This window comes from Pelodiscus sinensis, chromosome 23 (genome assembly GCF_052426305.1).
Source record: "Pelodiscus sinensis isolate ZL-2025 chromosome 23, ASM5242630v1, whole genome shotgun sequence".
Classification (NCBI taxonomy): domain Eukaryota; kingdom Metazoa; phylum Chordata; order Testudines; family Trionychidae; genus Pelodiscus; species Pelodiscus sinensis.
In genome coordinates this window covers 4496833-4512952 of record NC_143074.1, presented here as the reverse complement: position 1 = coordinate 4512952, position 16120 = coordinate 4496833, and the positions used below count along the sequence as shown (strand labels likewise).

The following is a 16120-nucleotide window of genomic DNA, read 5'->3' as shown; positions in this document are numbered from 1 at the left end:
CCTATTTACGGGGCTCAGTTACACGCCCTGCCATCTCTTTGGAGATTTATGGTGGGAAAAATCAAGTCAGCGTATTTAAAAAAATACGTAAAGGTACCTAAATGCTAGGAGAGAGGTATATAAATACAGGCATATGTTAAACTGCTTATATGACTGATTTGAAAAGAACTTTCTAGTGAAGAATGAAAGCAGGTAAATATGTAAGGTCTCAGCTTGGAAAAAAGTCTGCATGTACAGGCAGTCCCCGGGTTACATGGATCCGACTTACATCGGATCCCTACTTACAAACGGGGTGAGGCAACCCCGCACTAGCTGCTTCCCCCCAGCAGACGAGGGAGATGCGAAGCTAGCGCCCCGCCAGCAGACCAGGGAGACGCGGAGCGGCTTTTCTCAGCAGACACCTCATCTTGAGAATAAAGGACTGAGGGAAGTAAGGTGTGGGAGAATAAAACTGAGCTCTGGAGAAATGTTTGGCTAGAGTTTCCCCTACAATATGTACCAATTCCGACTTACATACAAATTCAACTTAAGAACAAACCTACAGTCCCTATCTTGTACGTAACCTGGGGACTGCCTGTATAGACTGAACAACAAATATGTAGCCTCTTCAGAAGGCAGAATTAAAAGTTGACAATAACTCTGTTAAAATGTACATTTTAAACACCTTTATTGGCTACTTTTAATGCAGAGAGGTAGCAAAAGGTAATACAATTGAAAATATTGGCCTTCTGGACTATGTGCATACATACATATGCTCTATATACACACAGAAAGTGGTCAAAAAGCCCACAACCAAACACAACCAAAAACCCAGCACCTTTGAAAATCAGGACCACTGCGTCTTTGGAGCTCTAAAGTAGAGACCCTGAAAACCAGTGGCCACTTTTACAAATGTTGTGGGTGTGGGTGTGGGTGTGGGTGTGGGTGGGTGTATTTTAAATGGCTAAAATAAAGTTTAAAAATTGATAATGTTTCTAGGAACTTTTTATAAGGCTTTTACTATAGATTGAGTATTGCTGTGTACTCACAATAGAGACGACCCTTCGGAGTACTCACATTTTATGTCAGGATGGGGACAATGGGAGGGAAGAGGGGGGAACAGATCACTTGACAATTACCCGTTCTGTTCACTCCCTCTGGGGTACCTGGTTTGGCCACCTTTGGAAGAACAGATAGGGCTATTCTTATGCTTTTAGGAGCATTTCAAGATGCACATAGAAAATGTCATTCATACAATACTGGTCATTCGTATAGTAGTGAATCCAAAAGACCCTTCCAAGCCAGCTGTTTTTACCTTCTTTTCACTTTGCCCCATAGAAGGGAAATGCACTATCATAGGGAAGGGCTATGTGGAAAGAATGTATTTGAAACTCTAGTCCAGAGTTATGTGCCTTATGAAAAAAAGGCCATAGTGAAATTACAATCTTCCAGGAAGAGGGAATGGGCAGAGACCGGCTCTGGGGTTTTGGCATAGGCCCATCTCATAAGGCAGGGGTGGGTAACAAAATGGCAGCAATTCACTAGGGTTAGCCCTGGCAGGCCGTCACTGCTATAGTTACCTGCGCCTCTGCAGGGATGGGCGATCATCGCTCCTGTTGGCCGCGGATCACTGTTCCCAGCCAATGGGAGCTGTGGGAAGTGGCACTGACTGGGTCACTGCTTCCCACAGCTCCCATTGGCTGGGAATGGCGATCTGCGGCCAATGGGAGCTGCAATTGCCCATGCCTGCAGAGGCGCAGGTAACTATAGCAGCGCCAACCTGCCAGGGGCTAACCCTGGGGAACTGGATCCAGCCCGTGGACCAGTATTTGCCCATGATTGTCATATGGAAACTCTTCTGAAACTCAGTGTCCCATAGTTTAAATGAGAACTCAGGGGCTGCTCGGAGGTATGATGTGGCTTGGGTTCATTCCAGCCTTTCACACCAGGCACAGCTCCGGATGGATGGGTGGGATCGTCAAACATGCTCAGTGCTGGCCTAATTCTGTTTCCACTGAAGTCAACAGTAAAACTCCCAGGGTATGTCTACACTACCCCGCTAGTTCGAATTAGGAGGGTAATGTAGGCATACCGCACTTGCAAATGAAGCCCGGGATTTGAATTTCCCGGGCTTCATTTGCATAAGCGGGGAGCCGCCATTTTTAAAACCCCGCTGATTCGAACCCCGTGCCGCGCGGCTACACGGGGCTCGAACTAGGTAGTTCGGACTAGGTGTACCGGTAGTTCGGAATAGGAATCCTAGTCCGAACTACCTAGTTTGAGCCCCGTGTAGCCGCGCTGCACGGGGTTCGAACCAGCGGGGTTTTAAAAATGGCGGCTCCCCGCTTATGCAAATGAAGCCCGGGAAATTCAAATCCCGGGCTTCATTTGCAAGTGCGGTATGCCTACATTACCCTCCTAGTTCGAACTAGCGGGGTAGTGTAGACATACCCCCATTGTCTTTAATGGGAGCAAAGTTAGGCCAGTCCTGCATGCTTGAGAACATCCCTTGGAAGGCCTGAATATCCAAGCTGAAGAAATATTCCCAGTGAATCCCTCCCCTCCCCCTCATGCACATTTCATACACAGTTTGGTGGTAGCAGCCAACTCTCGCTAAAGCCAATTGGAATGAATCGGCTGGAACCCTCCCTCAGCCTTTGTGAATTAAATCTAATGTCTCTCTGCATTTCTACCACACTCTCCCCAGCAGGGTCTGAAATGTAGCAACTAACATAGTTCTGAATGCAGCATGTTTTGAGGTTTAATTAAAACGGTAGGACAAATTATATGTGATTTCACTTTTTTCTTTGGATCTAAATGATTTGATTTGTGTGCAATTATTTCCATGAGTGTATTAGGGAGCATTTATGGCCTCAGCTGTATTTAATAACTTGCTACCTCCCATGGCTCTGCCTACCCTAATTATTTTGACCTAATTAAAAGAAAAAACCCTATACATAACTAAAAGGCTGGTCGGGGTAGACAGGGATATACAAAAATAAGTGGCATTTTATCGGTGGCATAAATTGCTTATAAACTCCATTCTCCACCCCCAAATGGACTGGAAAAGACGCACAAAGATACAGGCAGCGACACTTATATAGGTAGATGGAGACATAGCTACAAAGACAAATGAAGGTGTCACAATTGTAATGACTAAAAAAAATAGTATAAAAAATGCGGCATGTTTCAAATCCAGTCTGCGTAGAAAGAAGATAAAGCGCCAGAAAGAACCCAGGATCACACCAATAATCTCACAGAAAATGGCCCCCATTTCCATAGAAGCATGGCAACAGAAGCTTTCACTGGCAGTTTTGGGGAGTTTTTAAGGGTGATCTACCTTATAGGCAACTCGAGCAGGGCATTTCTTTCCCAGGCCTAGAGGTGGGGACATGTGTCTCAGCATCTCATACATGTCAGTGTAACTGATGCGCCCACTTGGAATTGAAGGCAGGGGGGAGAAAGAGAGCAAGGGGCAAAAGCAGGAGGACACATCAATCAAACCGGAGCCAAAATAAAAAAGGGGAACAACACGAAAAGGTGAAACAAAACCAGGGCGAGGGAAATGCAGGGACAGAGCAGGGGAGAAAGCAGACAAGAAAAACAGATATCCGGTTAATCAGATTTCTCAGGAAAGAGAAAAAATAAACAAAATAGAGAGGAGGGTAAACGGAAGGATTTCTCCGCTTCCATCCCTTTGGTTGAACACTTGGGTGTCTCCTCCTTATTGCAGAGAAATCCCAGGTTAAACGCTGACACTCTAATCCCTGCGGCAGCAGTACGGAATGATTGATGTCTAAGTCAATGGACGTGGAAAGGGATGGGGGAGAAGGGGGAGAGGGATTTTTGAGGCAGGGGTTGCTTTTTCGGGGGGTTGCTTGTTTTTCAAATCAAAAAAGGGTTGTATTCACCATGCCAGGGAGAGCTGGTAGGCAGAGTTATGGGACAGAGATGAGACATAGAAAATTCTTTTGTGGATAAAAAGTTTTGCTTCCAGTTTAGATTGAAGACTAAAAGAGAAAGAAGATCCTTTTTTCCCCATGTGGACTAAGATTGCCCTGACTCCAAGAAAAAAAATGAATTTCTGCAGCACCCTGACCAATCAAGCCATACTTCTCTAACAACTCAGAATTAGATCTGACAAGGGCAGCCACACATAATCCCGCCTACCTTCATCTGCGAGCGGGGACCGTGGAGAGGATGCATTATTTTATCCTCAGGGGCCATTCCATTGTGTAACCATCTGGCTTCATTCAAGGGTATGCTGGCCAGCCTGGGAGTTTGGGAGCAGTTGGCAGATCTAGGAAGTACAGGGGCTCAACAGAAGCCTCACAACTCTGCTTCCATTGTTGATGAGTTTTGTTACAGCCGGAGTCAAATTAAATCATGCATTGGGAAGAAGGGTCGGCAGAGCCTAAAAGCCATCCCTCTCTGGCTTGCTGCCCCTACTGGCTCTGCTATTGATTGTAGTGTCTGGTTTTAAGTGACCAGCTGGTCGTGTGTCATATAACACAGTTTAGTGAGATCCCTTCACACCTCTTTGCACTCAGCTTTGGACTTAACTATCTTGAGTCATTTTGCATCACGTGCAAATTTTGCCACCTCGCTGTTCACCCCTTCTCCAGATCATTTATGAGTGTGTTGTACAGCACAGGTCCCAATATGGACCCTTGGAGGATGCTGTTCTGTACTTCTGTCCACTGTGGAAAATGGCCATTTATTCCTGCCCTTTGGTGTAGTCTACACTACAGACCCATCAACACTCAGGGATCTGAAAAACAGGGAACACCACCACTCAGGCTGTGTCTAGACTACAAAGATCTATCGGAAAAAGATACGCACATTGCCTGGAAAAGCTCGGCAGTCTAGACATGCCCTCAGGGATCTGAAAAACCCACACCCCAGAGCAACATATCTATACTGACCAATCCCACCCATGTAGACAGTGGTTCTGTTGGCAGGAGAGCTTCTCCCTGCAATGTAGCTACCACCTCTCTGGGAGAAAGATGAATTATGTGAATGAAAGAGCTCTCTCCTGTTGGAGTAGACTGTCTTCATTAAAACACAACAGCAGAACAGCTGCACCAATGCAGCATTTTAAGTGTAAACTTGTCCTCCCCCCAGCCCTTTTAACCAGTTACTGATCCAGGAGAAGATCTTCTCTCTTATCTTATTTGGTTAAGGGCCTTTGTTGAGGGACCTCGTTGGACAAGGGGCTTGCTTTCTGAAAGATCAAGTACACTGTACCAGCCGCATCTTCTTTGTCCACATGCTTGCTTGGCCCCACAAAGAATTCTAGTAGATTGTTGAAACAGGATTTCCCTTTGCTAAAGACATGATAATTTTGTTCTTTACTATTGTTTCAATCATTTTGCCTGGTACTGAAGTTAGGCGTGCTAGCCTTTACTTGCCAGGATCACCTCTGGAGCTTTTTTAAAAAATTGGCACGACACTAGCTATCCTACAGCCACCTGATAGAGAGACTGATTTAAATGATACATACAACAGTTAGTAGTTCTGCAATTTCATATTTGAGTTCCCCCAGAACTCTTGGTTGAATGCCGTCTGATCCTAGTTACACATTACTGTTTATTAGTATGTTCCAAGATCTCCTCTACTGACTCTCAGTCTGCGACTGTTCCTCCAGATTTGTCACCTGCAAAGAAGAGCTCGAATGTGGGGATCTCCCCCAGATTCACAGCAGTGATGACCAATGCAAAGAATTCATTTCGTTTCTCAGTAACGAGCTTATCTCATTGATTGCTTCTTTAGCACTTTGATCATCCAGTGGCCGCACTGTTTGCCAAGCTTCCTGCTTCTGATGCACTTAAAAATATATTGGCTATTATATTTTGTGCTTTTAGCTATTTGTTTTTCAGATTCTTTCTCTTTTTTGCCTTTTTGATTCTGTTCTTTAGCCATGATGGTTCTTCTTAGGTCCTATTACTATTTGGGGTGGGGTGGTTACATATTTAGTTTGGGGCTCTGTTATGGTATTTTAAAAAAAAACATGCATCTGATGAAGTGGGTCTTTGCCCACGAAAGCTTATGCTCCGACACTTCAGTTAGTTTATAAGGTGCCACAGGACTCCTCGCTGCTTTTGCAGATTCAGACTAACACGGCTACCCCTCTGGTATTTTTTAAAACTCTCCATGCACTTTACAGCTATTTCCTCCCAATCAAGACGTTACATTCGATTGCAGTATGGGTGCTGCTATTGAGCAGTTCAGCTGTATTCACCTCTTGGACCAGAATCAAGAACTGCGTCTCTTCTGTTGGGTTCCAGGAGAAGCTGCTCCACCTGTCTCAAAACATGCCTGCATGCCTTCCTAAGGTGACCCGTACTCGGTCAATAAGAGGCTAGTTGAAATGCCCCCATTATTATTGTGTTTTTGGTCTTTATAGCTTCTCTAATCTCCCTGCTCAGCTCACAGTCACCATTGTCTTCCTGGTCAGATGGCCAATGTTGTGTTCTTACTGTTCTACTGTCACTGCTAAGCACGGCATTTCTAGCCAGAGATTCCTTGGTACAGTTTGAGTCATTTAAGATTTTTACTTTATTTGACTTGCTGCTTTCTTTCAGAGCCAGAGTCACTCCCCCACCGGTGCCCCCCACTCTGTCCTTATATATACTGTCCGCTGATTGCCCTCACTCCATCAAGCACGGGCAGCACCTTTTCTAACAATATCCCCATTTAATGCCAGGCACTCGCATTTACCCACCTTTGCACGCAGACTTTTAGCATCTGTACTTATGCCGTAGTACATTCTGTCAATATTTAGTTGCTTCCCTTCATGTATTATATTTAAACTGAATTATTTTATGCTTCACTAGGTTCTACCTGTACTTTACCAACTTCTTCCCTATCATCTTTTTTATGCTATTGAGTTCCTCCTTCAATAAATTCATCCCTAAACGTGATCTCCACTGGAACCGTATGCTCCTCTGCATGTGTCAGCTTTCCTTCAGCTCTTAGTTTAAAACTTTTTTAATATTCCATGCTAACTGTCTGGGTCTCTATTAGTTTAGGTGGAGCTTATCCTTCCTGTATAGGCTCTTCTTATCCTCAAAAGTCCTTAAGAAACCTAAAACCTTCCTCCCCTTACATCATCATATCATCCAGACATTATAATACTTTGCAAGTCCACTACACTGTCATCTGAGAACCTCAAAGAGATCCGTGTTCTTCCTAAAAGCATCCTGGGGCTACTGCTTGACAGAGAAAGCATGTTCAGCCTTGCATCCTTTCCTAATCCTACGTAAGCATTCCCACCCTGCTGCATCATTAATTGGGCCCTTGAATTAATGTCCTTTCAACTGAGGAAAGAGACAGGATCAAAGGTTAGTCACTAAACTGAAGGCACAACATCAGCTAAAAATTAAAAATAAAATGGCCCCATGCCACTAGATTTTCTCGTCAGCATTCCACAGGAATATTATTATGTGGTGTGTCTCTCTCTCATATATATTTGGAGTATTGCCCCTTCCTCACCCCTTCCCATCTAGACCACGAGGGATGGAAGCTTTTGAGTTCACTGTCTCATAAGGCTGCCTTTCTCCAGCCAGTTGGGGTGTAGGAGTAGATGACTGATGCATCATGGGATAAGGGGGCAATCAATCATTCCTTTTCAAGCAACGGGTTAGTCACGTTCCAGGTTCGTTTCAGTCTTGTGTGCATTTGCCATTTGGATAAAAAAGGGGTAAAAAGAAAAAAGAAAGAAAACCAAAGAAGGAAAGGCTGGGCAGACCCCTGAAATTCCAAACCTTGTAAGCCACCCTATGAGGGCACTTCTTTCCTAAGCCAAGGGGCGGAGCAATAACACGTAACAAATTGTACATATCCTTATAATGAATCCGGCAACTGGAAAGAAAACATCACAAGTTATAACAGCATAGACAAGGAGGGAGGCCTTCTTCCCCAAGAACACTCCCCTGCAGAACATAGCAAATGGGAGAGGTGGGGAAGGAAAACATTCGAGAAGCAAGGTTAGTTCGACAAGGATTGGATTCTCCAGGAGGTAGACACCTTCATTCAGATCGAGAGAGGGAGAACTTCCACTTGCTCTACAAAAGCCATAGCATAAAGTAGCCTGATTGTTTTAATTACTACCTGAATAACAGTGCAATAGAAAAGATATTTTAATCACTGCACTTAATTATGACAGTTACTAATGCTCTAGTTCTTTAATGTGTTTGAAATATAAGAACATAAAAAATTAAGTCAGGCCAGTAGAGCATTATCAGACTGATTAAGACTGAAAAATTCAGATCCCATTAGTAACAACTGAAATAAGCCTATCACCATAGTTGTTTTTATGGTTAATTCTATTATTTGAAAATGTTTTCAGTTAATCTAGCAGTTGGATTAAGAGATGTCATGGATTAATTTTATCTCTAATTAAAATTAGTCAAATCATCTAAAAAAAATAGCAGCACTGAAACTCAAGGCAACCTGCAAAGGAAAGCAAACTGGGACTATAAACTCCTCCCTCTCGTTTTTTAGCTTCTTTATGATACATAAGAAAGGCCATAAAGATTGTTTTCCCCCAATATTTTCACATTGTTTGTTTGTTTTTTCATTAGAAATTCAGAGCTGCTTTATCCAAAGCTTTTGCAGAGGTATAATTGCATCAATTTAGAACACTATAAAGTTCAATTGGTGTAACCCACTACTATGAAAATAGTTAAACTGTGGCATGTTGATATAATAGTGGCATTTCCTTTCAGTGAATTTAGTGAAATTTCTAAATCAGTATTGTTAAACCACTGCAAAAATGGTGTGTAGACAAGGTCTGAAATATATCTTCCCTGAGAAACTCTGTGGATGACTGGAGAGCTAGCATGTTTATGATGTGAGAAACACCACTGCAGTGAATTATGATTAATTCACAGTGGATTTGATTCTTATTTAGGCTATTTAAATCTCTTTGTTTTTTGTTTGCTTTTGTTAACACCTATTTATCTCAGACATGTGAGAGAACCTCTCCTTATTAGGGATTCCACAACCCTGCTCCTGCCATTAAGAGATAAAAACATTTACAGTGCACACTTCTGGTTCTCTAAGGAGGCCTCTGAAAAAACATTCCTAATATTTCCAAAGAAAACATATAGAAAAGACTCTTAAAAAGAAAAATACAGCAACTTTCAGGCCTTCTTTATACGTCTTAAAGAAACAAAAAAGGGCATGAATTCAATTTTATTTTATTTTGCAGACCATCTTGAAGTTCAATGCTATTATTTTTTAAAGGGACTAAAAATGGCTGATAGTTAAAAGTGAGATTGCCATTTATCAGTTTCAATTTGTGTGTGATAGATTTCCCCCAAAAGCAGACTGGTAGATTTCATAGCTCTCTCTCTCTCTCTTTCTCTCTCTCTCTCTTTCTCTGATGTATGGTGTATCTACCCTCCTTTAACCGATCAGCATTACCACATTTACATTTTATTTAGCAAAGACTTTTTCAAAACTATAGCAATATTTTTCTGTTTTTGACCTTTTTCTCAACATTTCCCCACAGGAAAGTTTAAAGACATAATAACCAAGAGAAAGGTGGTGACACTGAAGATAATATTTTAAAGATATAAAATATTACTAAATATTGCTATACACAAATAATATTTGCTTTTTGCACTCACACATCACCTTCCATATCAGAGTCTCAAATAGCTTTCAAAGATGGATATGACATTATGTCCATTTTATTGATGGGCAAAGTGAAGCATAACGACGCTAAGTGGCATGACAAAGGTCACAAAGTAAATCAGTGACAGAAGCAGGAATAATGATCCAGTTTGCCTGAATCTAGATCATACTGCCATATGATCCTTTTCCATGCAAAGTATTATTATTATTATTATTATTATTATTATTCATGACATGCAAATACCCATATTATGAGGAAAGGGTCTTATCTCAGAAAGTGTAAATCAGTGATATTTTAGACCTCAAACCTGCACACACCTAAGAGTGCTTTGTTGATGTGTGTGACTTCAGTGGAAATACCTGCATGTGTAAAATTAAGCACGGACAGGTTTTTGCAGGCTCAAAGCTTGATTCCTGTTTGATTTACACAGTTGCACATCGGGAGTAACTCCAGTGAAGTGAATGGAGTCATACCAGTGGAAAACTGGAATAAATTAGAGAATCATACTCCCTGATCTTCCCGTGGGACCTAGTGTGCACTAGTGATTTTTTTAAAAATAAGTGTCATTTTAAACCAACACTTTAGCCTTTCTCTTTGGAATCCAAAGAGGGAGGAAATCAGACAGAAAACACCCTCATTTTGACTCCACTGGTCCGAGCATCTGAATCTGTGGAGAAGCACATTTGTGTTTTTTCTTCTTCCTTGTATACAGGTAATTTACATAATTGATGATATTGGGAATTGAGGTTATTTGTTAAAGGGAGAATGGACATTCCCAAATTTTCAGCCTCCCTGAGTTTCCCATCAGTGCTAAGAAAGAGGAGGGATTTGCAAATAAACATAACCACCAATTACTGATTAAATATTCACTAAGGAATGGTATTAGAAACCTGCACTAACCAAAATCTAGCTATACTGGTACAAATGCCTGTGGATGCACTTGATGGTATAAATTATGTTTAAACAGATTTACCTACTGTTCTAAAGTTATTACGTTAAATCAAACTGGTTGGCTGTGTCTAGACTGGCAAGTTTTTCCGCAAAAGCTGGCAAAAAAAACTTGCTGGCAAAAAAAATTTGCCAGCTGTCTACATTTGCGCAAATGATTTGCGCAAAAGGGCCAGTGTAGACAGCTCAGATTTGTTTTCCGCAAAAAAGCCCCGATCGCGAAAATGGCGATCGGGGCTTTTTTGCGCAAAAGTGTGTCTAGATTGGCACGGACGCTTTTCCGCAAAAAGTGCTTTGCGGAAAAGTGTCCGTGCCAATCTAGACGCTCTTTTCCGCAAATGCTTTTAACAGAAAACTTTTCAGTTAAAAGCATTTGCAGAAAATCATGCCAGTCTAGACGTTGCCGTTAAGTTTGATTTAAACCATCTTAAGCACATTTTTATTAAGGGGTTGAAGTTTTTGTCTATAAACATTTTTCCTATATCTTCAGCTCTGCGTGCAGCGGAACAAAATCTGGGTGAAAAGCACAAAGGGGCTGAAGGCAGCCTTAGTTTTGTCGATGTGTTGTAGATGCGCAGGTCTGAAGCCTTCCCACAAGAAAGCAGTATTTTGTAGGAAACACATTGCATGGTGGCTCTGTGGGGAGGACTGAGGATAAGAAGGGGGTGAAAGCTTGTAAAAAATTGTCCCTTATATAACATTTCCAAAAGCTGTAAAACATCAAGGAAATGGTTCTGACTACACCCTGAGCTCATAAAACTTTCAGATTTGTAGGCTTAGTCTACCAGGGGCCATTGATCTAAATGATGCAACTTCAGCTATGTTTACAACATAGCTGAAGTTGATGGACTTAGATCTACTTATCATGCTGTCTTCAGTGCAGTAAATCCACGCCTGCGCTTCTCATTTGGTGGAGTACCAGAGTCAATGAGAGGTCACTCAATGGTCAATTTATCACCTCTATAATAAAGACGATAAATCGACTTCTGATGGATCCCGCCTATCTGGCAGATAGTGTAGACAAGCCCACGGATAGCTCTTAGCCCATTTAAAGCCGGCATTGTCAGAAAGGTGGCACTTAACAGAACGACCTTCTCCCCTACATTTGTCACAATATATTTTCATGCAAACTTTGCTCCAAGCCTGGTAACAAGGCAACCTTGTGTGAGTCGACCCCCACATCAACTATACCCTAAAATTTCTTCTATCCTGGCTCTTGGTCTGTGGCAACACACTCTCCTTCTCCTCTTAGTGCAGTGTTTTCTGTCATGACGGATCGCAACCTGTACCTAGGTTCCTCCATTGTTGTATTTGGATTTAAAAAAGAAAAATCCTAGGCAGCTTTCATTCCAACCCTCACTTTCTGGCTGGAGAAAAACACCCATTCCCTTAACAAACCCAAGGGTGTTTTATTGGAGATTCACCAGGAATTGAAAGGCTCAGAGATATTAAGCTTATTGTTTTTGTTTCCTCTTTATTGCTTTACATGTCTCAGCTTTCAACCTCCTGTCCAAATCCCAGCATATTCTTAAAAGGATCAAAGATCTCCTCTGTAACGTGATGCCATTCAATGGATGTTTCAGGATCAAACCCTAATTTTAGATGGCAATTTTCTATTCCAGTTGTAGGTTTAATCAAGCCAATGCTCTGATAACAAATATTCAGTCCTTCCCGCACTGCCTTGCAGCCTGTGTAGTCCTGTACACCTGTACAGAGTGGATGCAAAAAGCTACCAGGAGTGAGGAGAATTATGATTTGGTAGCATTTTACACTCATATTGCACAGCTGAAAGTGATGGCGCAACATGCAAAGTAGTGGCAAATCAGGGCCACACTTTTTAGGGAGGGGAATGGCACCTTGAAAATGTGAAAAGAAAGCTTCCTTGGTTTTCTATGGTCTCAAAACAAATTCATGCTGCATTTTATTGCTTTAAATTATTCAGGCAATTCTTGTCCATCAAAAAACATAACCTTTGTGTTTCTGGACCACTTAATTTCAAGTGCTAACTAACATGCTAACATGGTGAGAGAATCCACTCCTCCCTCCCCCCCACTTCACACTGGGAAATGAAAACCAAAAGTGTTTAGTTGTGTTTCCAGAATTAACAAATGCTTTTTCTGCATAACCACGGAGCGAGGGTCAGGCGCTCTGTTTGCATCAGACCCATTCTTTTTCTGGCAGTGTTAAGGGTTTGAGTTTTCTCTCTTTTGTGGTTCCCATGTCAGCTAAAAGGAAATTCCCCTGTAATTACATCAGGGTTGTTAATCTCAAGTGCACAGTGAATCTGGGTTGCAATGTTCACCTCCCCAGCTCTGGATTTTGTTTTTCCTGTAGACTTGTAGCCACATCAAAACCAGTATATGTGCTATGTCCGTATTGTCTATATACATACCAGGCAGCTGGGTCGTATTCAGCCCAGACCCGAATGAACTCATCAAGGTGATGGGGTCCTAGGATGGAAGAGTCTCGTGTCAGGTACTCAAAGTTGTCCATGATTACAGCTACAAACAGGTTCAACATCTGCATGAGGGAAAAGGATATTGGGGTGGGGGAGGAAAGAAACACACTTGCCTTTTACCTCGTGGATTCGATTTAAGGTATGTAACTGAAGGTGGTGGAAGAATGAAGCTGCAAGTAGAGAACACATGTATTTGCCTAGCAGGAAGTGTGGTTTCTCCTCATCCCTAGGGTTGTTTTGAGGTCCCACAATTTTTGATCCACAGATAGCATGGCATGCAGCCACTATGCACCCTTCAGGCCAGGAAGAACTGAAGAAAACCTCCTTTTGGGGGCCTGTAGCCATAGCTCCTCACACGTTGGCAATAGCATGGTAACAGGAGACCTCCCACCCCTGACTCCAGAGGCTCAGTCACTGCAGGAGCGGAGCACGCTGCAGGCAGATGGTGTGGCAAGGAAGAAGAGGAAGCACCTCTCCCAGATCTGCACTCTTTCCACCAATATCCAGCAGCACAGTGTCCTCCACTGCACAATTCGGCACAGCCCCACTCTAAAGCATCCCTCTCTGCATCTGTATCCCCAGACAGCAGCTCCTGCCCCCGTCCTCGTTCCCCCACTACCAGCATCATGCCACACAGAATGTCTGTCCATGCCCAGAAGCATCCACCTTCCTCTCCAGAATCCACAAACCTACCCCATCAACCTTCACATCAGACCTCTTGCCCCAAGATAGCCCCGGGCTCTTGACAGGATGCCAGAGAGATGGAGGATATGACTGCAAAGGATTGTGGGACTGGAACTCACACAACGGATTGTTTTGAGGTTCCTGAGAAGTCCATAGGGTTACCATATTTGAACTTTCAAAAAAGAGGCCATTCCTGAGAAGGAGTGTATCTATATCAGTATCTACCAACTCACGTTGTAGTAATATGTTATATATACTATATAATATATGAATACAATATGTAGTATATATACACATTAATACAACATGGCTATGTCTAGATTGGCCAGTTTTTCCGGAAAATCAGCCACTTTTCCGGAAAAAGTTGCCAGCTGTCTACACTGGCCGCTTGAATTTCCACAAAAGCACTGACTTCCTACTGTAAGAAATCAGTGCTTCTTGAGGAAATACTATTCTGCTCCCATTCAGGCAAAAGTCCCAGTGTAGAGAGCTCAGATTTGTTTTCCGCAAAAAAGCCCTGATCGCGAAAATGGCGATCAGGGCTTTTTTTGCGCAAAAGCGCGTCTAGATTGGCACGGACGCTTTTCCACAAAAAGTGCTTTTGTGGAAAAGCGTCCGTGCCAATCTAGACGCTCTGTTCCAAAAATGCTTTTAACGGAAAACTTTTCCGTTAAAAGCATTTCCGGAAAATCATGCCAGTCTAGACTCAGCCCATGAGTTGGTAGATACTGATACACTCCCTCTCAGGAGTTCAAATATGGTAACCCTACGAGTGGTGAAACTTTGAGAACTCCTGGTTTAACAGTTTGTTTTGAGTGTCAAGAAATCCCATTATGATATGCTGGCTTAGCTTTTTCTTCCTGGCCTCAGAGCCAGGGTCAGGAGCGCCATTTGGTCTATTCTTTGCTGGTGGCAATAAAGTTGTTTTAGGATGATCAGCAGCCCATATAAAAAGAGCTGCTGACCTATGTCCATTTCCGGGAAGTCCAATCTGTCATGGGGTCAATGGCTCTTCAGGAGAACTAGGGCCTACTTGTCTCTTGACAACCTTGCGGGCTACACTTAGCAGCAGACAGGTTTTGCCCCTTTCGCTAATTAACAATGAAGCAGCTGAGCTAGAAGGAGGCTGCTAGAAGAGTGTGAAGGGCGACAGGTGGTGAGCATGCTACCTTATGCTCTCTTTATGATACCCTCCTCAGAAAGACAAGGACTGAATGGACCAAGGAGAGTGAAGTTCCTTCTCATTGCCTAAAGACAGACCCCGTGCAGCAGAATGGAAGCGTGCTCGCAAACACTGGGACAGACACTGCTGCCCATTCTTCTTGCTGCAGTGGAGTTGGTTATCCTGGGCTGCTAATCCAGCCCCTTTTGCCCGTGTGAAATGTCAGAACATATTTATTAGTGTAACAGGAAACGTCTCTCTCCGTTACTGAGGCACTTAGGCAGCGTGCTACAATCCAGCGTGATTCATGACGGAGGCAGTGTGACTCACGCTCTCTCTGGAGAAACGCTGTTTCCTTATTCCTAATGCCGGCGGAAAGAGGCCCAGGTTCACCAGTCAACCAGCCCATCATTCAGATGTATGCAGCTACTCTCCTGAGAGCATTTCCCACTGCTCCTCGGATCAGAGCAAATCAAGACAAAGCAGTTCAGACGAGTGGGTCTCGAACCTGGATGTCCTGTCTTAGGATCTCAGGAATGAGAATCCTCCAAGCGAAGAGGACGAGAGGCACAGCATGCAAAAGGCCTCGGCTGGAAATGGCAAGATCCTAATACACAGGTAGGCAAATGGGCCTGAGAAAAAAGGGTCCAACCTATCTCTTATTAAAGTCAATGGGAAACCTCACGTTGAGATACGCAGATGTGGGTGCTGCTTCGTGGCATGACATCGTGCACAAGGAAATAGCGCAGCGGAGCCGGTTGCAAGCTCTCTGCTTGGAATCGATGAAATGACACAATATTTAGCTGTCTCCAGATCAGCAGCATCTGCAAGTCATTACAATGAAACCAGGCAATTGCATCTGGGATTGGAGTTTGTGCTGCTTAAAAGAACCCTGCATCCTTCCGGCCTCATGTGGAAGAGGGGGTGGATCTTTGATCGGGGGATCGTGTGTAGGATGTGCTGTTGCTGTTACTCATGACCTGATAATTGAGACACCCCGAATCCCAAGTGCCACAGAAATATGCCTTATGAATGCTAATTAATCCCCCTGTAGAATTTCCTAACAATTTACATAACCCCATTTTATAGGCCAGGGAACTGAGGCACAGAAAAGCAAATTGACTTAGTTACCTAATAAAGCGGAGAACGGAAAAAACAGTTACTCACCTTCTCATAATTGTTGTTCTTTGAGAGGTGTTGTTCAGATCCGTTCCAGTCAGGTGTGTGTGCGTGCGCATGCACCGTA

At 43.1% G+C, this 16120-nt stretch overlaps 1 protein-coding gene across 1 annotated transcript in view; it reads right to left on the bottom strand.

Moving 5' to 3' along the window:
* The window catches only part of CACNA1B (calcium voltage-gated channel subunit alpha1 B), a 458332-nt gene that overhangs the window by 41574 nt on the left and 400638 nt on the right, over window positions 1-16120 (bottom strand). Inside the window, exons 39-40 of the mRNA XM_089772976.1 lie at window positions 12963-13090; window positions 3320-3416 (exon numbers count right to left, since the gene is read on the bottom strand). Coding sequence (XP_089629102.1) covers window positions 3320-3416; window positions 12963-13090 — 225 coding nt within the window. The remainder of the gene's footprint in view (window positions 1-3319; window positions 3417-12962; window positions 13091-16120) is intronic.